Source organism: Phaenicophaeus curvirostris, chromosome 1, assembly GCF_032191515.1.
Source record: "Phaenicophaeus curvirostris isolate KB17595 chromosome 1, BPBGC_Pcur_1.0, whole genome shotgun sequence".
NCBI classification, from domain to species: Eukaryota; Metazoa; Chordata; class Aves; order Cuculiformes; family Cuculidae; genus Phaenicophaeus; species Phaenicophaeus curvirostris.
Genome location: NC_091392.1, coordinates 91,586,349 through 91,609,204, shown reverse-complemented (window position 1 = coordinate 91,609,204; position 22,856 = coordinate 91,586,349). Strand labels below are relative to the sequence as shown.

Sequence of the window (22,856 nt, the reverse complement as noted above, 5' to 3'; positions counted from 1 at the left end):
GCACGTTAATGAACCCACTGCAGCACAGCCATTTGTACTGCAAGAATAGAAAAACATTGTAACTGTAGCTGGTAAAACTGTCGTCCAGTAAAATACACATCATCTAACAATGAGAGCAGGGCCTAATTACCTTCTGATGCTATTTGCTCTCTTTTTCGATGCATTTTGTGAAATATAAAGCAAGCCATACTCAATGTTTCTTCTGAGACTTTAGTTGCAAACCCTTTCTCTGTTCAATTGTAACAAGCATTTGTAAAAGCTAACTTTCCATGAAGTTCTTTCTCTTCTGTAAGACTATTCTGTGATAACTGAGACACCTGACATATCCTTCCCCATTCCAGAAAAGGACACCAAAATCTTCTGCAGCATATGTGACTGATATGCATTTGGTTTCTCTGAGAGAAACTGAAGTTTTCAATCTAGCTGTCTTCCTGTCTAGATGTAACAGCTTTCCCCTAAATACTATCTTTATTCCTTTCAGCTTCAATGCAAAATACAAAATCTTTGATCTCTGTGGGTTACAAATATTCTCATTGAGCTTGTTTCCTTTGTCTTAACTTCAAAAAATTGCTCAGTTAATGACTCATCAAAGGACACTTTCTGAATTCAAGAATAAAATCCCATTTTTGAATCCCATTTTCTGAAAACAGTGATTAATTCATACTGGCGCCAGTATGACATTACTTGTTTAGACAGACTTAAATCAAGTTTTCTGTCATGTCTTTCTGTTTTTGTAGTTTATACAAGTTTTTAATTCATGTGATTTAGGCATTACATCTCCTTCTTAATGCATTGTTTCAGATACAACTGTGGAAATAGAAAATGTAAAATGTAGAGCTGTCTTTTTTTAAAGATTACATTGTTTGACTTTTAGTTATGCACAAGGAGTTTCATTGTACTGGGTATTCCTATAAAAAAAAAAAAAAAGTACACTTTAGTAATGGAAAGGTCTGATAAATAGTAACCAAAACAGTGATCAAGCTTACCTCCTTGTTTTCCTGAAGTCTGCAAATATCATGAACCAAGAAAATTTTGCTAGTTCTCCACTACTGTGTTGAGTTGCCACAGAAACACAGGGCAGTTTGTTGTATTGAGCACAGAAACTCAGGCACTGAATGCACATACACGCATGTCCGTTCACGTGTGCTGAGTTTTCCAACTTAAATTAATTTAAAAATTCAAATCACGTTTCGACTTCGGGCTAGCAGAAGGCAGAAAGATTGAATTCCTCTCAAGTTGTCTACTTATTCTCTATCTGGTTGTACGTGAGGCAGAGGTTACCAACCTTCTTTCCCATGCTTCTTAATGAAAATAATTTCTCTAGTGAGGCTTAATTAGAGCTAATAAGGGTTATTCTTTGTGAAGAGAGGAAAATCAACAGTATATTCAATGCCTTCATTAGAAAAGGTTGTTATGAATCAGGATAGAGGTTGTCTGCTAAAGAAAGACTGGGCTATGGCTGAAGTTGTAGCTTCTTCGCAAACATCTGTTGTTAATTCCCTGTTCAGAGCATGGCATTTGCCTGATGATACATCCCAGTGAGATAAAAAGAAAGTAGTGAGACTCTATAAATCATACAAATACAGAAAATAAATTTATGCAAAATTATTTCATTCTAAGCTGGCATTTTCCCAAAAAGCACCATCCATGTTAGTTGGGCAGTTTCTTTTGGAAATCTTAAAAGTATAGGTCTTATTTCCTGTTAATCAAGGTTTAAGAATTCAGAAACTGTACTTTCATCTTTGTTATTTTTTCATTCAAACAATAGATTGCTTATATTTTTTGTGTTTGGAATATTGTTACTTGTGGATCTTTGGGCAGAGGTGAGATGCTGAATATCCTCTATCCCATAACTGAATTATGAGGAGGAATGAGGGGCTGGGCACTCAGTAATCTGAAGCTTGATCTCTTTCCTAACAGATTTGGCATACTAATGTCCGTAATGGTTCATACAAGATGCCCTTACAACTTATTAGACAGTAGGAACAGAAATCAGATGAGAAAAGAGAGACCAATGAAGAAGCTCAAGCAAGAGCTGTTATTTAAGCAAACTTCTCTTTGCTGTAATTTTGCAGAGTATGAGGTTGTATCAACTGAAAATGGCGCAAGTGATGGTGAAAAGGAGAAGTCAATTATCACTACAAATCAAACCCATTCAACTGTGGAAAACCTAAAACCTGACACAAGGTAATTAAATAAAATAATTTTCTAAGTTCATCCAACTAATTTAGACTGTCAGCTCTCTGCCACTTCAAATGAAAATACATATGTATATAAGACCAAAGTGTTTTTGTTCCTATTCTGATAGGAAAAAAAAGGTTTTCTTTCATTTTGCTTTCTTTTAAGTTAACAGAGAAAATACATCTGAGGAATCCTTAGGGAATTTCCAAGAATATATATGGACAAAGGGCAGAAGTGACCTGCTCTGTGAAAAAGATTAACAGTCGAATGTGAGAAAATGTACATGTCTTTATAAAAAAAAAATCTCTTCAATTATTCTGGTAAAACTCAGAGTAGGGAAGAAAACCATTTGTCCTGTGTTTGTGTTGCTTATTGATTGCATCAGAAAGTTAAGTAATGACATGTTGGGTTTTTTCCTGTAAGACCAGCCACTTGGCTTTGGTAACTGGACTTTTTGGTTTCAGATAAACTGCCTTTTTCTATTATTATCCTTAAATTGGTAACACAGCACAAAATTCTGCACAGAATCCATCTTAACTATTTATTTTTAGGCAACATGTGGTTTATTCTAGGGTATTGTTTCTTAGCTCATGTACTTGTGACCTGCAGCTTCTGGGAGAAGGAATAAGAAACCATTGTGGAAAGTGGAGTGGTAAGAAAGAGACTTGGAAAAGGCAGATACGGAAAAATTGTGATACCCAAAAAAAGCTCCTTTGAGAGGCTCCAAAACTCATAAGGGGGACAAGAATTGTTTTATATTGCATCTCTATTATTCCTTAAAGGCATGTTGCTTGTGAAAATGTAAGTTGAAGCTATGATGCTAAGAGGCATTTAGGTTATGTTAGCAATACAGCTGGAGGCCGAGCATCATTTTCTTCAGTCTCTTCCTCAATCCATTGAGAAGGTTTAGAAGAGACAGCAAAACAATATCTTTCTGGAGTAGCCATGGAAGAAAGGCAGCAGATGCTGCTAAACTTGTCAGAATACGCTGTTTGTGTCTTCATTTCAGTTCTGTTTTGAACCAATGCAGTTGTATCCTTGAAAAGAACTGTGTGGTTTTTTGAGAGCTGAGAGTTGAGATTTCATTCCGTTACACAGCTGAACTCTTTGTGTCACATACAGTGACAGAAATCAGATGAAATTTAAATGCATAAAAGGCACAGAAGCAAAGGCAATTCCTGTTGCTGACAGCAATATCTAGACCGCCAAAAGAGAAAAACATTCTTAAACTGCTCTTAGTTCAGAAAGGAAGAAAGATGGAGGTAGAAAGACCCAGATGGATGAGTTGTAAAGGTCATAAGGAAGTCAGGAGCTATTCTGTCAATCCTATGAGAAGATTTCAGGGGTTCGGTAAGCAAAAGCAGACCGAAAACTGTGGAGAAAAGCTATATTTTGGAACATGGATTTTGTTAAAAACAACTAGAGTTGAGATCAGTACTGACTGGTGGAGTGTGGATTGAGACATAAATGGATAACTTCCAAACAGAAAAACAGTGAAAATCTTTCTCGATTCAGGAAGCAATCACCTAAAGCAGAAAATGTTTGATACAAATTGTAGCAGTGCATGTCCCTTGAGTCGCCGGGCTTTGAAGGACGTAAAGTCCTTCTCAAGAGTGGCTCTGTTCAATTAAACTCCCCTTTCAAAATCTGTTTCCTAATTTTGAGGCCACCTTGAGAGCTTTGGCAGAAGCATAAGAAAATTTTACCATTACCATCTGAATCCAGGTTTGTAGCAAGGGATGGCACGAGTCCATAACAAAAGTTTCCTGTCTGTCAGGAGCCGATTGCTCACTAGATGAAGACTATGGACCTGTAAACAAAACTGACTGAAAGTAAGAGGAATAGAGACAATGAAACACAGCTCAGTTAATTAACAGAGTCCCTGAAATGTCTGCAAATTCATCAGGTAACACATTAGGACTGGGAAGTAGACTTTTCCACAACTAACTTTAAAGCAAAGAGCTGTACAAGAGGTGGAGCTGGAAAAGAAACTTGGAAGAGAAATAGAAATCCCTCTCACAAATGATCATTTACAAAACTACCAGCAAGTATATCAAAAGAGAGATGCTCATTAGCAGAAGATGGATTAACTTGGGAAGAACCTCTTGGCCTTAAAATGCTTAGGAAAAGCTAGTAAGCTGAATCTGATAGTCTATTTTTTCCAGCTTTGCTGAAGCCGTCAGTGAGGTTGTGTGAATCCCATATGCTGCTCTGAAGGCTCAATGCATCTAGAGCTGAAGACAGTTCATGACAAATCTAAACCAGACAGACCTAAACAAAGACTTTCCAAAAGGAATAAAAACATTTATGAATGTGGTATCTTACTTTCCATGGGTGAATTTGAACCAAAAAGATCATATAGCAGCAAGACAGCTTAAGCCTGTAGTTCTCCAGATGTCTCCTCTTGAGACAATGCACAACAAAGATAGTCTGCAGTCACATCATCTTGTTGAGTTAAATCAGGTAGGATATGTTAGTGCCTAGCCTAGACGCTAAAGAGTTAATCACCCACATCCATCTGGAGGGAATCAAGACAAACAGCTCCTCAGTATGAAGGAGGCAGAACAAGCAATCAGGAGAAAGTGGGTCCATCTAAGCATGCCAGATCATGCTGCTTGTTTGTTTTCCTCTTCTTAACTTTCTTCTTTCAAATAGGTCATACTGCTACACCTCTGGGAAGCTCTGCAGTAAGCCAGACATCCGTCTTCTTTTCAGCTGGCCTTTTGACAAGGCGGCTTTTAAACATTAGGAGCTAATGGCCAGACTTTGAATTTTTAAGAAATTTGGACAGTATTAGGGGGACAGGAATCTTACAGTCTGTCATAAAAGATTGCATGTCTGACTGCAACTGTCAGTAAGTACAAACATAGAAGTTAAATGAGATACAAATTTCTCTGAATCATAGGGATGTCACGTAGTATTCTGTGTGTCCGTTTAGCTGTCTGAAAAGTGACTAGATCCAGAAAAAATGCACTGGCTGAAAGAGAAAATGAGTCCTGACTTTTAGTACAGTTACCAGGTATTTGGTTTTAACAGGCTCGTACCATGCATTATGGAAATGAAAGGACTTCCACAGGTATGCAACAAATTGTGAGGTTTACTTTTAAATAAATGAAATGGCAAATATTATGGCAGTTTGTCAAGCCTCTGGTTTGTCTTGTACTATATAAGCCATCTTTATGTGGCCTCTGTGACTTGATTGCAAGACATCAAGGCTCTGAGAGGAGAGTAGAATAGAGATTTGAAAATCTGTCTAACTGTGAGGACATAAAACATTTAAAGAAATGTGGGGGACAACCAACTGCTTTCCAACACAACTGCTTGATTAAAAAGAAATCTAAAAGGCTCCTGTGCAATGTGATTTTGTTGGACCACTAAGGTTCCTAAGTCTTTTGCCCAAGAAAATGCATGCTGTCTCCATGCCGTTCCCTCATAGTAAGCCATGCCTGACAGCTGACAACTTCTCATTCATTTAAAGGATTTTTCTTTATAGGACAATATGGCTTCTTTTTCACCTGGAGACTTGCCAAATATGGTGATTGCAGTATTCCACTATTACATCTTAGAAAACTTCTGATAGTTTAAGTAACCTGGAAAGTTCAAGTCTTGATATCCATTATTTGGTTGATCAGAGTTCTTTAAAGTGCTACTGTTTCTGGCACCGAGCTGCTGTCTGGGCCCTATCTAGAATTCTTTTTACTTTAATCAGATATTTTGCTTTTGAATGTATCTTTTCCCTAAAATCCCTCAAAGCATATAGTGTGGTTATGCTGTGTGAGCTAGGTAAATATATACATCCTTCTTATACAGATAGTTAATTGGATGTAACTTATGCCAGAAGAGGAAAACTTTCTCTTGTTCTGTGATTTTTTTCTTCTTAAACATTTCTATTCTAGATGTGCTTCTGTGATCTAATAATCACATATATGCAGCTATTGATTACAACTTTGTACCGCAGTTAACTTTGTTACCCTTTACATTATTTCTAAGAAATTTGGAGTAGATCCTGGTCACATTTCACTCGGCCCTCTTTTCAGTATCACACTTAAACACACACCAAATTTTCTGCATTTTTTGCCATCTTTATCCTTGAGTTAGTCCTTCACTTGTTAAATGAGTGAAATAGCCAAATTCCAGTCCTATTTTTTCTTCTATTATAGTTAGTCTAAACTAAGTACTGATCTACTCAGTTTTTACTGTTATTCAAGCAGTGTCTTTAACTACTGTGCTTGTTGATTGACTCTGAGCAACCTAATGTAGCTTTTAAGTCAGTCCTGTTGTGAAAAGAGGCCTAGACCAGATGACCTGCGCAGGTCTCTTCCAACCTAAATTATTGTATGATTGTACCTTAAAGGTAGTTTCTGATATTGTAAATCTTAACTTTGCCTATTTTCATTAATGCAGGCCAAGGTAGTTTTGTGTGTTAATGCAAAGGTCATTCATTTCTTAACAAACTAAAATGAGAGAAAAGGTTGCACCAGTGTGGACTGATCTGTCAATTTATTTTTTTTATCCTCTACATGGAAATTCTGCCATTTAAATACTGAGAAAACTGTCACAGGTTTTCTGAGAAATGTGCCATTTATTCCACTTCGAAAACAGTCAAACTACAAGACTGATCATTTAGGTCAAAGCAATGACAGCCTAGCTTCCAAGAAGTCGTTTGAGAAGTGAGACCTGTAATATTCCGTCTAACTTGTCATATAAGTTCCTTTTTTTTTGAGTTTCCTTACAATGCTGCTCACACTGGAATTCATAGTTTCATTGGCATGCCCAGGACTCTGCACTTTTTATATGTTTTTAAAAGTATTCTTAGTTTTACGTTTAAAACTGCCCTTAAAAAGAAATTATTGCAGCAAATTTTCCTATGCAAATACTCAAACAGGCTCTCCCATATGTCAAGTTAAAGTAAGGTCATTATCCACAGTTTTCAGTATTTCCCTCCTTGAGATGCTTGTTTCTTATAAACCTTGAGAGCCCTGAGAAAGAAATGGGCTTACTGTGTTTCTTGTTTTTAAATTCTGTCTCTTGTGTAGTATTGATGGTGCTTATCTGCATCTCCTCCTTCATTAAATCAGTTTCATTGACCTGCAGTTTTTTCATGGACCTTCCCTAGCCTGCAGAATTAAATGCAGATGTTGATATTCTTTTGCTTCCAATTTTATTTTCCCATTTCCAAAGGAATTTTAGGAGTTTGGGATTTTTTTAACTAGTTTTTTTCTAACTCCTTAAAATTTATTTATTTGTTTAAGTCTTCCCGTAGTCTAATAGAGTACCAACTTGACTTTTTCTGCTCTTTATGCTGGTTTCTCTGCCAAAATATGCAATTCTTATATCCGTATCCCTGCCGTATCGTGAATTTTTTTTTAAATTAATTATATATTTCCTCTTTCATTCTGTTGGTTTGTTTAAGGGCAAATAGATTCACACCACTAGTGCCCAGGAAAGTTTGCAGCACTAATTTCTATACAAGCCTTCAATACAAGAGTCTGAATATGGTTGAAAATATTGTTTCAGCAGTAATTGGACAGTAATAAAGAAAAAATGTTGAGACTTCAGTCAGACATGTATCAAGTAGCTCTGGGGAAAATCAGGTAGCCATTAAAGTATAGGACAGTTCCACCAGCCTACTGGCGTAGAAAAAAAGTATACATAAGAAACAAAATGCCTGTGATGCTTGCAATCCACAGCTTTGTAAAACTTCCCTTTAGGTACTGATCCCTTTGCCTGGTTAAGTAGTTTGGTGATTTCAAATGTACTTTACTACTTTTAAAATAAATTTTGAGTGGTCTCATTTGGACTTCTGGGTTAGATTGTGTTGCAAGGCAAAGTATATTTCGAGCCATGAGGTCTCTTGACAGATATAAAGAACAGGAAACTTAAATTAAAAAAAAAAAAACAAAAAACCCAAACCCCAAATACTCAACCAACATGAATCACAGAATCACAGAATAACCAGGTTGGAAGAGACCCACCGGATCACCGAGTCCAACCGTTCCTACCAAACACTAAACCATATCCCTCAGCACCTCGTCCACCCGTGCCTTAAATGAAGTAAACATGAAATATGTTGTGTATATATACATGTACCATACTTTTTATAATGTGTGTAGATGTTTTCCTTCAAAAAGTTTTTAATCTGTCTTACAAAAGTCATGAAACCAAAAAGAGAATGTTACTATGATTTACATAAAAGCGCTACCAAGTAAGTCTTCAGCCTTCTGTTGAATAGGCTTTTCGTGCACTTATTCAGAATAATTAATACCTTCCTGCTCATGCTGTTATTACCATTATCTAAGATTGTTTTGTATCTCAGCTAGCACCCAAAATATGTCAATACCATACAAGAAGAAAAATCTATGGACGCAGAGAGCTCAGCTATTGTTAATAAGGATCAAAAGATGAGAACTACAGTGGAAGTTACAATGCAGAAAAATGCAGAAAGTGGCACAAAAATGCTGAAGATTTTTTACTCTTTATTACAAAAGTAACAGATTTCTCTAGCAAACTGCAGTTGATGTTAGGGTTCATGGGTAAGCATTTCCTGTTTCTCTTGGCCCTTCTTCCAACCTGATTAGCAGAAAGACTCCCCAGACAAACCCAGCACTTCCTTTCTTTCTCTCTTGTTTTGTCTCCTTCTCTTAAACCTAGTTTTATTAGCAACGTCTGATCATACTGCTATCCAAGCACGCTCTGCAGAGACAGAGAAGCTCAATATGTTGAGACAGTCCTGCATGATTGTCATCAAACCATCAGCAACTCCCCAGCAATTGACCTGGAGTCCTAGGACTGTAATCAGCTGCTCCAGTCATCCTCTTATGGTGAAAATCTCCCTTCACCTACTTTCAGTTCTGCAGTCTTCAGACTTCTACATTTGCATGATTTGAGAAAGGCAGGAGTGTCTCTGTCTGCCAAAGTTCCATGTGGAATAGCAATTTCCTATGGTGGAAAAATAAGCTCTTGCACAGTAATTACTTTAAGTCAAGTCCATTTAATCTCCACAATGACTTTTACTGTCTCATGCAGTTTGGGAGGATTTAGTAGGCGTAGTTTGTAGAATAGAAATTTTATAGATGTTAGAAGTGTGACATATGTTAGATTGCTGCATATATTGGGTAGATGAATTTTTGGCATCAGAGCAACACAGATAAAAAGATGGAATATAGACTCCAGTTTCTCATGAATAAGTCTAGCTAAGAGGTAGACATGGGATAATCATTACATAGCTTTCCTATATCCCTTTATTAACTTTGTCCTACATACTTTCTTGAACCTCTAAGCTTTTTCCCCTCCCCTGTTGTGTGTATAAGACCGCAGCAGGTACCCTTTTTCACCACTTTATTTTTATTTTTCGGATCTTTCATGTGGCACACTGAAAGTTAGACTTTAAATGGTTTTCTATGAAGACAGTCATGGCATGACTGTAAAGTTACAGTTAGATTTGTAAAATCTATCAAATTGTGAGCTCAGTCTAACTTTTCCTCTCTCTCCCCTTAAGTGTTCGGTCAACTTGTTGCTTATTTTCATCCCCAAACATGGTTGTTTGTTGTTCTTGTACTGTTGCAGCCACTATTATTGTTTCAGGACTGAACATGACAGGGGAAAGGAGCCTTTGATGTTTGGGCACCTGTGAAAACATGTACCATGAAATGGTAAAATTCTATAGATCTTTGTTGAAAAAAATTGTTCTTTAACACTATTAGTAGAGAGTCCTCTGCCTAGCACAGCTAAACTTTGGCTATTCTTTCTTACTTTGCTTTTCTCCAGTTTTGTTTATAAGTTTCCATGAGCTGAGATCTGTCTAGGAGTTAGTTCTTTATTTCAATCTTGCCATGATTTTCCCAACTGGTTTGATCTTGTCCAGAGATCCTAGTGGTCCCTAGACCACAATTCAAAAAACACTGCTTGGAAAATATTCAGTCTTCAGTTCTTGCTTTGGTCTTTTTATGGAGTTAAGAGAATCAATGGGTCTAAACGCATCAGATTAAATTTTGGGGAGAACCAGACTGTTACATATGAAGAATCTTGCCGTATGCAACTCAAAGTAGAGCATGTCAGCCCTTGAGGACCACATATTTGTATAAAAAATCAGAAAAATACTTAAATTCCTTTCAAAATCCTCCAGTGTTTTATCCAGCTTGTGTTTTTCTGCCTGAGAGAGGCATGTAAATCCAGCTTGCAAATTCTGTGAAACCCTTGCACATTCAGCTGAGAACCAGATATGCTGACTGTTGATCTTTATCTGCGGTTCACACTTGTCTGCACCGTTACCCTGTGAGTCCCCGTGGTTGGCCAGTCCAGTTCCATAAAAGCATTTCACCTGCTCAGGTTTTGTGGGAAGGGACAACAGTCCATGGGGAGCTGTTAGAGTTAGGTTCATGGCTTGTTTCAGATTTAGGATTAGGGTTGGGATTAAGGTTAGAGTTGTCCCTGAAGAGAGTTGACTTAGACCCCAGTATTTCTCCTTTTCTTGTAGCCAGTCCGATGGAATAAAAAAACCCCTAGGAATCCTAGGCAGTGCTCTTCATATTTTTCTTTTGCTTTCATGCAAAGGGACATAAATTGATTATTATCATCCATAAGGTCAAATCATAAAGCAATAGAATTTGCCAACTTGAGCTATCAATGATCAAAGCTAGAGTAATAGCTCTATATAAGGTGTTCCTGCTGTGAAGGAAACAGAAAAACTTCTTCGGAGTCTTTTTATCTCTAGGCAAGCATCAATTTCTACATTGTCCAAAATGTATCTTCTAGCTATTTCTTTAAAAAACAGAACATATTAGCAACTCTTCATTTATGCTTCAGTAATTCTTCAGAAGGAATCTGCAACTGCTTTGCTGCAGTTCTCTGCATAATGGCCTTTCCTGCTAGATGAGAATACTTCTTGAACAAAAAGTTGCTGTGCCATGTAGCTCAATGTGACTATTAACTGCTCAGAACCAATTTTTAAAAGCAAGTATTTGTTTAAACAAATTGGAGTTGATCATTAAGAATATTTTGTGCCTAGAACTTATTATTTAATTTATTATTTATGTAAAATCTCCCTCCCAAAGTAGAGTAATATGGGTTCTCGAAACACTCTTGCAGCACGTTTGAATTAATGTTGAGATTACTCTAAACAGAGTTTTTAAAGCTCAATAGAAGCTTTATTCATTTCACTTAGAAATGTCCATGAATTATCCATAATGCATCTGTTCAGCATACCAATCTTTATAAGTATTTTCCTTGAAAAAGAAAAGAAAACCCTAGAAATAAAGGCAATTGCTTATGTAAGCAATTTCAAAGTTAAATATTGTCTTAGAAGTACTGTAGATGGAAAACAGTTGCTTGGCACTTCATGATTAGACCACTGAGGTTAATTAGTGAGTGGTTCAGGTTCTGCAGAAGCCAAGAAACAATGAGAGGTAATCCAAAGTTTGGATTGAATTATTCTGTCTCTTGTAGGGACTTGCAAATGGAGTTTACAAATTTCCAGCCATGCAGAGAATGGTATGGCTTTTTTCTTTAGAAAATTGCTGTTTGGAAACACTTTCATCAATACGTTTCAAAGCTACGTTATAGTCACAAGCTACCAAGTTATCCTTGGTAAGTGATTCTTCATGAGTCAAGAATTGGATGTTTAAATGCCCACTTCTGGGATTCTCATTTTTCTCTGTGTTTAGTCTCAAAGTTAGGGCTCATTTTCCAAGCTGACAGTCCCTTTGACTCGTGCCCTATGGATCTCTCTTGCTGATGAAAAAACACTCCGTGTTAAGAGAGATTCACCATGTAAATACTTAAAGCATATGAAAAATTTTGCTGTAGGTGACTTGCATGGGACAGATGATTGCTTATGGCTCATGGGGAAATTACAATGGGGATGCAGCTCATCAGGTGTATACGTGCTACTTATCAGGGTGCTTCGGCACAAGGGGCATGCAGGTCCTACAGGGAGGCACTGAGCTGTTGCTGAGCAGCGAGAAATTTCCAAGTGCTGCCAGCCTGAAGCCAAAAGATCTGACAAGCAGCTTGCTGGGATAGTGTGTGCTGAGAGGAGGGAAATACTCTGCCCTTGCTGTAAGACATTAGCTGTGTCTAGCATCCACCCTTTAACTCTCTCCTGCCTCATCTGGCTGGTGTCTTCTGTGTAACATGTTCTAGACTTGTGACTGTCTTTCAATAGCTGTTTACCTAGAGCTTCTAGTTGAAAATGTAAGTTTCATCTGACCTGCAGCGTTAGAAAATGCTTTGTCTTGTTTGTCCATCACTGTTAGCCAAGTATTGAGGGGTGGGAGAGGTTTAAGCAGAGGAGTCTGGCTTGTATTTTTTTCTTCCATCTTATTCCTTTTTCATAGCCCTGTGTTTGGTTCCCAACACAGCAGTGATGAAAAAAGATCATGGGATAACTACAGTACAGACTGGTGTTGTGTGACACTACTATGAAACGATAAGAAAGAGACACGACATGGCATCTTTTCATTACTTCATATATTTGCTGTTAACATATATTCTATATTCAAGCAGTTGGATATTTGCCTTGGCTGAGCTCCTGTCCTGGAAGACATGCCCTGCATCTCACCACTGGCCCTATCTGTCACTGTTAGTGGGCCTAAGAGACATTGAATTGGACATTTGTGTTCTTATGAATGAAAAACGTGCAAATAAATAGTAACATCCTTTACTCAATCCCTGCTTATCAGATTGCTTCTGCCGTCACCTGAACTGCTTTCTTTGCCAGGACTGAAACTGCACGTGAGACGGACTTAAAATAGTGGTGTGTTAAATCAGACACTAATGGTATGCGTGCAAGGAATTATCAAAAGATCAGTGCATTATGTTTCCAGAGAGGTGTTATACAGTTGAAACAAAGAATATCTCTAGTGTCTCCAGAGCAAGAAATGAGGTCTTTTTGTTCTTGTCTAGGAGGCAAGTGTCACCACAAGAGGTGTGTTGGAAGTTTGTTTGCTACAGGCTCTGAAAGAGTGGTTAGCTTGCAAAATTCTGATCTCTCCTATTTTATTCCCCAGTTATGAATTCCATGTGAAACCTAGAAACCCACTTGGTGAAGGTCCAAGTAGCAATGTCGTGGCATTCAGTACTGAATCAGGTAAGAACTTCCAAAGGTCTGACCGTTGTTTACAGTGCTCTCTGTGTTTGTGGGATATAAGAAAGTTTCTCTTGCTTCATTTTGCACAATTAGTCTTGCTCTTTACTGTCTCTAGACTGTCTTTTTACTACTAAGCATGTTATGGCAGTACCTGGCTGGTCAGCCTGAGATCAGGCCTATATCATGTGAGGATAAAAGATGTCCAGGCTGCAGGCAAAAAAAATCATGAGCACAGAGAGTTTGTCTGGTGGTTGTTATGAAGAAACTAAGTTTATACTTAGAGAAGACTCAGTCTTTTAAGATTAATATTCCCAACCTTTTTATATCTGTCAAACTCATTGATGACTTCTGTGTGGGGAACAGAGGGTTCTTCTTTGGGCTGGTGTGTTTACGGGCACTTTTGCTACCTGTTCAAATGAGGCAGCCATGTATCAGTGATGTCTTTTGGCTGAAGTAAGGATTGAGTAATGGCAGTTGGGAAAAGTCGATGTCCCAGCATGTCCCCTTCCATCCTGTTTACTCTCCTGTGAAGCCGTTGAAGAGGTGTATACAAGCCTATTTTGACCATTGGTGACTTCCCAATTTAAGTCCTATCTGACTCAGAGGTGAGAATTAGAGACTGCCTTTGCTTTTCTATTCCAGTTCCCCATGAGTCTAACTGCAGTTGACTTGTTGACTTCATACAAACAAGATACTTTGTTTTCTGTAGACGCATTTATTGCTTGATAGTACTTGAGGACCATGTAAAACACAAAATGGATTCAGCTTTTTTAAAAGAACTTTCTCAATCTGTGTTTTGAGCCAGGTGTAATATATAGTAGTCCTCGTCTAGCGCTGTCGCTGATGGATGAGAGTTTTGGCTAAGCAAGGGATTAGTCAGGGATAAGTTCAGTCTGTGCCACACATTTAAAAATGGTGAATACAGTCTTTGTAATCCTTGATTATTAAAACTGCAAAACATATTTATGCCAAGTGCAGTTTTCATGAATGACAAGGCTCATGTTCTGTGTTGTATTTAGCTTGGACAAATTAAGCAGTCATTTTTATTCTTTCTTAATTGCACACATCCATTTCTCACTTTTGGTCTTTCATAGCCAAGTTCTGTGTGGCAGGTATTACAGAGACATGTTTTTATTATTTAGTTTTTGAAATTTAAAAAAAGATGCAGTAGAGTTTTGCTGGTTACTGGATTAAACTTGTTTTTACTAGAATTGTGTTTGACTGGTTTTGTACCATAAGTGAAATTTTTAAAAGTTCATTGGTACTATATTCACTTAAGTAATGTATGTCTTTTAATTTAATTTAATACGAAAGTGAATTGTGCTCCTGAAACACTCTGTGTTTCACAAATTACGGTGTGTTACCTGTAGAAAATCACTTATGAATACTTTTCCATTGAAATATTGGGCAAGTTCATTTTCCAGTGACTGATTGAATGTTTATTTTCTTTCCCCAGCGGACCCAAGAGTGAGCGAGCCAATTTCAAGTAAGCCTTTCACAAATAGTATAGTGTCTTCTGATCAGGATTTTTTTTTTCAGAAGTGAGATAGCATAACTTTACAAGAGGGGGTGGCTGTACTGCACCAGTTAAGTGAGTTATGGAATCAAACAACATTCACACATGATTTCACTCCTTCCACCCACGCCCCTGATAAAGGAATTCATGCCAGGCTGTTTGTATACCTGAGCGGAATGCAATCAATGTGATGTGGTGCTCCGATGGCAGCTGGGATGGCTTCAAACCAATGTACATAAATGAGCAAAGGACAGACTCATATTTTCTCAGCCTTGTCATTAAAGCAAAAGACAGCTCTGTGAAATGATTAAGCTAGTTTACGCATTTTAAGTGACTTAACAGAGCACGACTTGGAGGATACTATTTATCTGTCATTGTGATTTAGAAAAATTCTCTGCTTCTGGAGGCCTGATCCATCTCTGCTTTAGGCCACGTAGAAGACTTGCTGTCTTCAGTGGGAGGTGGACCAGGCTTTTGAAGAACAGCAGACTCTGTTCAAGCAAATTGGGCTGCTTTTTGCATTTGTAATGGACTTCTACATACACCAAGACGCTATGTTTTTCCACATAATCATGTGACATTTTATGTACATTTTTTTTTAAATCACATACTGTTTTTGTTGACTGTCCTGGCATGAACCCACTGAAAAACAGTGACTGTATTACACTTTCTAAACAAGAGTTTCGCCAGCACACAAACATTGTCCCCTTACTAAGGTCCCAGGATGAGCTCGTTCCAAACTGGCACCACACACAGAGTAGAAGCAGTTTGCTGTATCAATCATATCTGCACCCTTTGGTGCCTTCCTGAAATATTTTCCATGTTCAAAATGCAGGTGTTACAGTGCATTCTGCTCTATCAAGGTTTCCAATTCTACGTTTTTAAATATATCAGTTGCACATGATTTTGTATGCAGCATCATCCTTCAGCCTCTTTCTTCTTCTTCTGCAGTGGGAAAGGATGCTATCTGGACCGAAATCCCATTCAATTCAGATACCTATTCAGAATGCAAAGGGAAACAATACGTAAAGAGGACTTGGTATAAGAAGTTTGTAGGTGTGCAGCTGTGCAATTCTTTGAGATACAAGATATACCTCAGTGATTCACTTACAGGTAAGAGACATTCAAGCCCGTGTTGTCCACATTATACGCTTCTAAACACACGTTTGTTCCAGAACTAAGAGATTTAACAAGATAGGTTCTGCTAAGTGTGATTAGGTATGTTTAATCTAGTCCATAGCCAGATTAATCATAAACATAAATCTGCTTGTGCTTAGTAATCACTGACGTGCTTGATATTGAATTTTCAGACTCAAAAGTTACTCTTCTTTGGTGATCATCTGATTCACAGTACCTGTTAGTATCCTGAGGGTGATACAGAAAATTGATAAGGATCAGGACTCTGCCAGTTAGTGGCAAATAGTGTAAAGGTACTGAATTTGCATATAAAGTGTAGCCTAGATAGCTCTTAATTAGAGAACTAGGACCTAATTTTAGACCACAATGGACCAGTCATTCCCAAACCATTTGATAAATATATTGTTACTTTGCTACTTTGAGGCTTATAAATACAGCGTTTTAACTTCTTATAATCCACTCCAATCTCCTGGCTTTCTCCCATATGATCTTTTATGAGAGATGCATGGACAATTCTATCACAATGGTGTTAGTACAGCATTCAGAACACAAAGAGTACAATACAGCTGTGTATAGCAAACGTCTCTGAATGCAAGTTAGGCAGCATGTTCATCCCATTCAATGAAATTAACAAGAAGCTGTGGCTGAAAGAATCAACACTCAACCACAGCTGTAGTCCCGTCTCAAAGCTCAGCACCTCACAGGAGCTATTCTCCATATGTGAGAACATAGAGAGGAAACAGCAGGGCAGTGTAGGGCAGACCATGCTGATATAATTTTAAACTGCCTGGTCTTGGATCTGGCACCATTCTTCCATGCACAGACAAGGAAGGAAAGCCTGGTCATTAATAGTTAGTACAATACCTCATACATAAATAATATCTTGGCATTATGTGCATAACAAAGACTGTTTTGAGCAGAGGCATCTTTCATTCAGCTGTTGCTGTACTAACCAGCTGTGATCAAATGACAAACACTGGCAATGAGGCATAGAGTACCACAAAACCAGCCAGGAGAGGAAATAGCAGTGCTAATTTAGCAAGACTAGTCTTCAGCCCTAAATCAAGCAAATTAACACTGCAGTGAAAGATACTTCAGTCTTAGAAGAAAAGTTTAGTATATCAGAAGCCCATTTTCCTATTTTCATTAGATTGTTTTTGTTCTTGCTGGAAGATTGGTGATTTAACTTGGCTGGAGAAAGATGATGGTAGCCACATTGTATTCATTATACTTGCTAAACCTGGTTCTTGCACTCAAATTGCTACAACCAGTACTGACCAGTTGTCACAATATTTGAAAAAACTGAAATATTTAAGAAGGAAAGCTGCTTTTCCCATTTCTAAAGCAAGACTGCCATGGCACAGAACTCTTATGTGTGAGTGAGAGAGTTTCCAATTTGAAGTCAATTCCGTTCTGATGAGTTTCACTGTCACATCTTGTCTCATCATGCCACTGAGACCAGCAGAAGGGTCTCAGCTAGCACCAGGCAGATGGGCAGCAGGCTGGCAGTGAAGGGCTGTGCTGAGGTCCGAGTTCCACCTCATGCTGAAAATATCTTCCAAAGCTTTGCTGTTTAAGCAGCTTATTGATCTTGAAATCTGGGAGTTTGGGCACATTGTACAAATGCTGCTGTGTAAAGCATATACAACAACCGTATCTTTGTGTGCTGATATTTAGCATGAATTTATACTGCTAGTGTTGCAGAATTCACAGTGTGTAAAAAAAAGATAGTATCTAATTTTCTTAAGACCACCCATAAGGGAACACTGGCATAGGGGGAATTAATTTACTTTATAACAGAATTGCTATCCTCAAAAGAGAAAGATAAATCTAGTTATTTGTTAGCTAAGTATTTTTAAGTATGTTTCTTTATTACGGAAAGAATTGGTCACTAAGAATGCGGCTAATTTATATATAACAATTGTTTGAATTATGCATAGGTTACATTGTGGGCCAAACGACTGTGTGTGCATCTATAAGTTACTGTTCTTGAGCTCGCCATAAAAACATGTTTTATTTTGTCTCTCATGAAGAAAATCTGATCTACGTTACACATGCCAGGACTGTTCTATAAACCAGCATCCACTGCTGACCTCATTTAACAGTTCTCCAGAGCAGTCACTGTCAGCATTCCAGAAAAGCAGGCCACCTAAAAAAAAAAGTATTTATTGAGGGGAGGAAAAAAATAAATTCTAAGTGTGACCTTCCACAGCCATGGAATAAAAAAAAAAAAAGTGCTATTTTGGGCAGCCTGAATGTTCTTAATTTCAGATGAAAAAATTGCTGAGAGGAACTCCCTCTGACCAGTTCTCCAATGGAAAAAACATGCCTGCAGCCAAAACTAGATAGTAATAAATAAAAAGAACTGCATGCAGTGAGACCATCAACTGGAGGTGAGAATTTTTGGCAAAGTATCGATCAGATCACAAAAATATGAGACAGGCAGAGTTTATTGGTAGGCTGCTCTGTTATGAATTGCACTTCAGGGAGCAGTATTACAAGGCATCTCACCACTTCTCAAATGGCCTCATTGGAGCAAATTCAAGGCTACAAGACACCCAGCATCTAAAGAGTAGCTGGACTTTCTGCTTAGCATATACTTGAGTATTAAGCCTATTTCCAAACGCTCTCACCTTTCCTTTCAACCTCACAACCCAAAGTTGAACACATTAAGAACAAGTGCCATGAAAGAAGTTAAAAAAAAATGCTAATTTTATCTGAAAAGGTTTCCTGCCAAGGCCTAAGAGAAGGTATCATGCTTTCATCCATCTTCTGAACTGAATTATACTAAAGTCTTGCAAATCAAATCACTAAGTAAAAACATCTCTCTGTCAAAACTCCTTCACTGTGAGTCCTCTTGTTAACAGGATAAGCACAGCCCATAATCTCAGCACTGCATGGGGCACTTGAGACCTTGTTTTCTACTCAGTTGCAATCAAGTGCCCTGTTAAGCAATCCTGCAAATAAATAGAGGGCACACTTCATGCTCTGGATAAGCAGTTACTGTACCAAGGTCATCTATTTGTTAAAGGATATCACTTGAAGCAATTAGGATGAGGTTCTAGGTAATAATGGAATTTCACTTACCATATGAAATGTAAGGAGGGGAAAAAATACATTCAAGTCTATATTTTGGACAGGAATGGGGCAGTTTTGTTCACAGCCATGAGCACTGTACTTGGAGTATGCACGTAACATTTCAATGGCAGCTACGGATCCTGAGAGGAAAAGATTTGTAGCATTCACCTTGGCTTCCTCACAGAATAAAGAGCACAGCCCATTGCTTCTGGTGATATTTTGAAATAACCCCTCACTAAAATGGATATGGATTTTCAACTTTGCTGCTTCTTTGCTTTCAGGAAAATTTTATAACATTGGAGACCAGAGGGGCCATGGAGAAGATCACTGCCAATTTGTAGATTCATTCTTAGATGGAAGGACAGGACAGCAAGAAGATCTACCAATCAAAGATGGTAATTCCTTTTGCCCATTTCTGTAGCAAACCTTAGCATTTTCTTAGTTTGTGTTCCTTTTTCCTGTCAGTGAATTCAGCGCCCACTGCTGGGGTGGGAAATGGAAAGGGACTACTGGCTTTGCAGACAGAAGAGAGTTGAGAGGTTTTTAAACATGAACAACTTATTAAAACAAAGCTATGACTCGGGTTCTGTTAGGTAGCAAACAGCCTCTCTCCTGTTTAAACATTCCAACAGATTATTCACAGTTGGTATTAGCATATTTAAACACAACCACAAATTTGAGTTTGCAGAGAGGCACGAAGTGTTACGTTCAAACTATCGAGGTTGGTTTGAAGAGCAGTAAATCACTGGCTGGGCATTGACCAGCTTTGTTTAATGCTAATGAGACACTAAAAATTTATTACTGGAAAATGTAATTCATGCTGTAGTAATTTTGTGTGCGCTAATTTGAACCAGGTGCTTAGAATTCCAGACTGGTCTAAATGGGCATGGGACTGGATGTCCTAAACGCAGCTGTGACCTGCCTAGCTATTTTTCATAAGTTGCTGAGGCCTGAGAGTAAGAAAACTGTACTTTTGTCAGCTGAACTCCCGCCTTGATTGTTTGCAGCAATGCCAGCATGAGGTATCCCACCCCCTCGTGGGGTAAGAATGCAGGCTGTATTGATACAGGCGTGCGTTCCGAGTGCGTCATGGAATATTTTACTGAGGAAAATATCAAAATGGTTTTCAGGGCAATGTCAGTGTGTTGATTAAACCTACCTGTATGTAGTGCTTCGTTTATAAAACACCTTACAGAAGTACGGAATTGCATCAAGGTAGGTGTGGGAGATTAAAGTGAAGTGCCAAAATCTAAAAGGTGTTTGCTTCTGTTATTTCTTTTCTTCTTTTTCAAGGCTTTGGTTTTCCTTTCCCAGGCTTTGCTTTTCCTTTCCCAGTCAGTGTTGCCCATCCGTGAAGGTATTTTGTTTATATAAGGCATTGTATGAATGCAATTTGTTGTTTCTAGGACAGCAGACCTCTCAGCTGTTATCACTCTTCCAAAAAGTTTACATAAAAGTTCACCATCTCAGCTTAAAAGACAGTTAAAACCTATGTGCTTTCAGCAACTGGATTTAACTGGGTGGATTCATGAGATACATTCATTTTTAGTTAAAAAAAAAAAATCCCAAACAAAAATTATCCCCACCTTTCCTGTATTTAATATTTCTAGTAAATGAACTGAACAGAGGAAAACAGATGTATTGTCCATTACTGCTCGGTTCCTCCCTGACTGGCAAGTTGAGTTCTGTTCAAACTGGAATTAACTACATACAAGTTTGACCCAAAGTGCAGGGAGGGAATCAGACCTGCTTTTGTACATTAGTTGCAGAACAATATTTTGCACATGCCCGTGCACATCTGTGTGCGCACACATGCATGGTTTAGCCACACATACATTTCTGATGGGCAGGTTGGATTCGGCACTAATTGCTCGCTTGAATTTTTAACTTAGCGTCAATTGTTGGAACAGGACGCGTGTATAGTGCCATGGAGTTAAAGCAGGAGGTACGATTTCTTTGTTTGGGGTGGGAAGATAATATGAAATATCCTCAACTGTCCAGTTTTATTTAGGTTCACTGGTGTGTTAATGCTGCTGTAGTGGGGAGTATTTAATCATCGTAACTTTGGAAGGAGGAACAGCCTCCTGTTTAGAGAAGACTCCAGAAGCCATAGGTGAGGATGGAGTGGGCACTGGCCCCGTCCTGCCAGCACCATCCACGGGTGGGTGCTGGCACTACAAGTCTCAAGAAGAGGCAGGCTTCACCACGCCTGCTCTGGGCAGCAGCAATCTCAAGTGCTTCCACTTTTGTTTGAGTTGGGTGGACAAATGCCAGCTATTTCATAGCGCTATCAATGCAGGAGCAGGAGACCAACTTGTTTGTGTCAGATAGGTTAGCAGCAGAGCAAGCAGTTCGGCCATTAATTGAATTGTGGACGAACTGCACAGGGAAATCAAAGGAAGGTAGTGTCTGAGGGCTACACGCAAATAATTCTCTGTTCTCTCTTCCAGGATTTTTCAGGGCAGTGCGTCAGGAGCCTGTCAAATTTGGAAAAATAGGTGGGGAGACCCACATTAACTATGTTCGCTGGTATGAGTGTGGAACATCAATACCTGGGAAATGGTAGATGCGACATGAACTTGGTGACAAGGCCCAGCACTTAATTACACCCCCCACCAACTGAACACAGGCACGAAGATGGAAATGTTTATGGTTTGCCTGGCACTTAAATAAGTTTGCTGATGTGCAAAGGTTTATACAAGTCTAATGCCAATACTACATTAATTGTGTAATAGCATAGGCTGCTTACTGTAGTTACCGTTTTACAAATTTGTTTTTGATTACAAAAATCCCAAACAGGCTAGGGACACATTGTAGGATAATGTCTAGGGAAGCTGGCTCCCTATCCTTGAGGTATGGTTTATATGATATTTTAAAAGATGCAGTGTGTATATTATTTATCACAATGTTCTAATAAATGTTTAAGGCACAGGTACGGCAGAGCTGGTCATGGAATGCATTAGTTTTTAAATATTCACTGGTTGTCCTTTAAAATAGGTGCCATAAACTACCTGTCCAGATAGATCTGTAATGTCTCCTTGGTCGTAAATTATAGAAAAGACCCTAAAACTTTTCATATCCTGCAACCAGTTAGCCTGAAGTTCATACTCCTGCCAAAACGCTGAGGTAGGTTGCTATACACGCAGCTTTGAACAATCAAGTAACTGGGATTTTTCCATGTTTGTTTTCAAATGCTTCAGCTCCAGCTAAGCAGAATGTTCAGCCTATTGCTGCAGAGTTAGAGCCACCGCCCGTGAACACGGCCGTGGTTGGTTGGTGGGTTTGGTTTCCCCCGGTTAAAGCAGACAGGTACATGTGTCCATGGAACAAAAAGATGAAACTGGCATGATAATGCAGTTTTCAGAGACGGAGATTGGTTCAAAAGCTAAATGTATGTAGAGTGCTGGGGGTGGGGGGGGTGACTTGGAAAGATAAATGAAACAGGAAAAAAAAGCGCTACTTATAACAGCATAATCAGATTTATTTTATCTTTAAAAAATGCGGTTTAAAATATTGTTCACTGGGGACAAAGGGGAAAGAGCAATAACTGAACTTTAAAACTGCTTTACAGCAATTCTGATTAAAACTTCTCCCAAAGCTACTTGTTGTACTGCTTGAACATTTATGATTTAATAAAGAGATGTAGGGTTTTTTTTAAAAGGTGTCATTCATTACATTACTAATGTATTGAAAAATATGAACAGGAACATGCATATATATATATTAGTCATTTATAGAAAATGCCTTATAAAGTACATTGCAGGTACACTGTACTCTTAATAAAATATTTTTTAATCAAGTGTTTTTCTTAAGTGTTTTACATGAAAACAAATGTTAGTTTCTGTGGCAAATGCTATT

General features: G+C 38.3%; 1 protein-coding gene across 1 annotated transcript in view; it reads left to right on the top strand.

Annotated features, from left to right (window-relative positions):
• Window positions 1-22,797, top strand: part of ABI3BP (ABI family member 3 binding protein) — a 160,674-nt gene extending 137,877 nt beyond the window's left edge. The window contains exons 64-69 of the mRNA XM_069868349.1: window positions 2,076-2,187; window positions 13,188-13,267; window positions 14,724-14,753; window positions 15,735-15,896; window positions 19,280-19,393; window positions 21,449-22,797. Of these exons, the coding sequence (XP_069724450.1) occupies window positions 2,076-2,187; window positions 13,188-13,267; window positions 14,724-14,753; window positions 15,735-15,896; window positions 19,280-19,393; window positions 21,449-21,564 (614 nt within the window). The 3' untranslated portion in view covers window positions 21,565-22,797. The remainder of the gene's footprint in view (window positions 1-2,075; window positions 2,188-13,187; window positions 13,268-14,723; window positions 14,754-15,734; window positions 15,897-19,279; window positions 19,394-21,448) is intronic.
• Window positions 22,798-22,856: the final 59 nt, after the last annotated feature.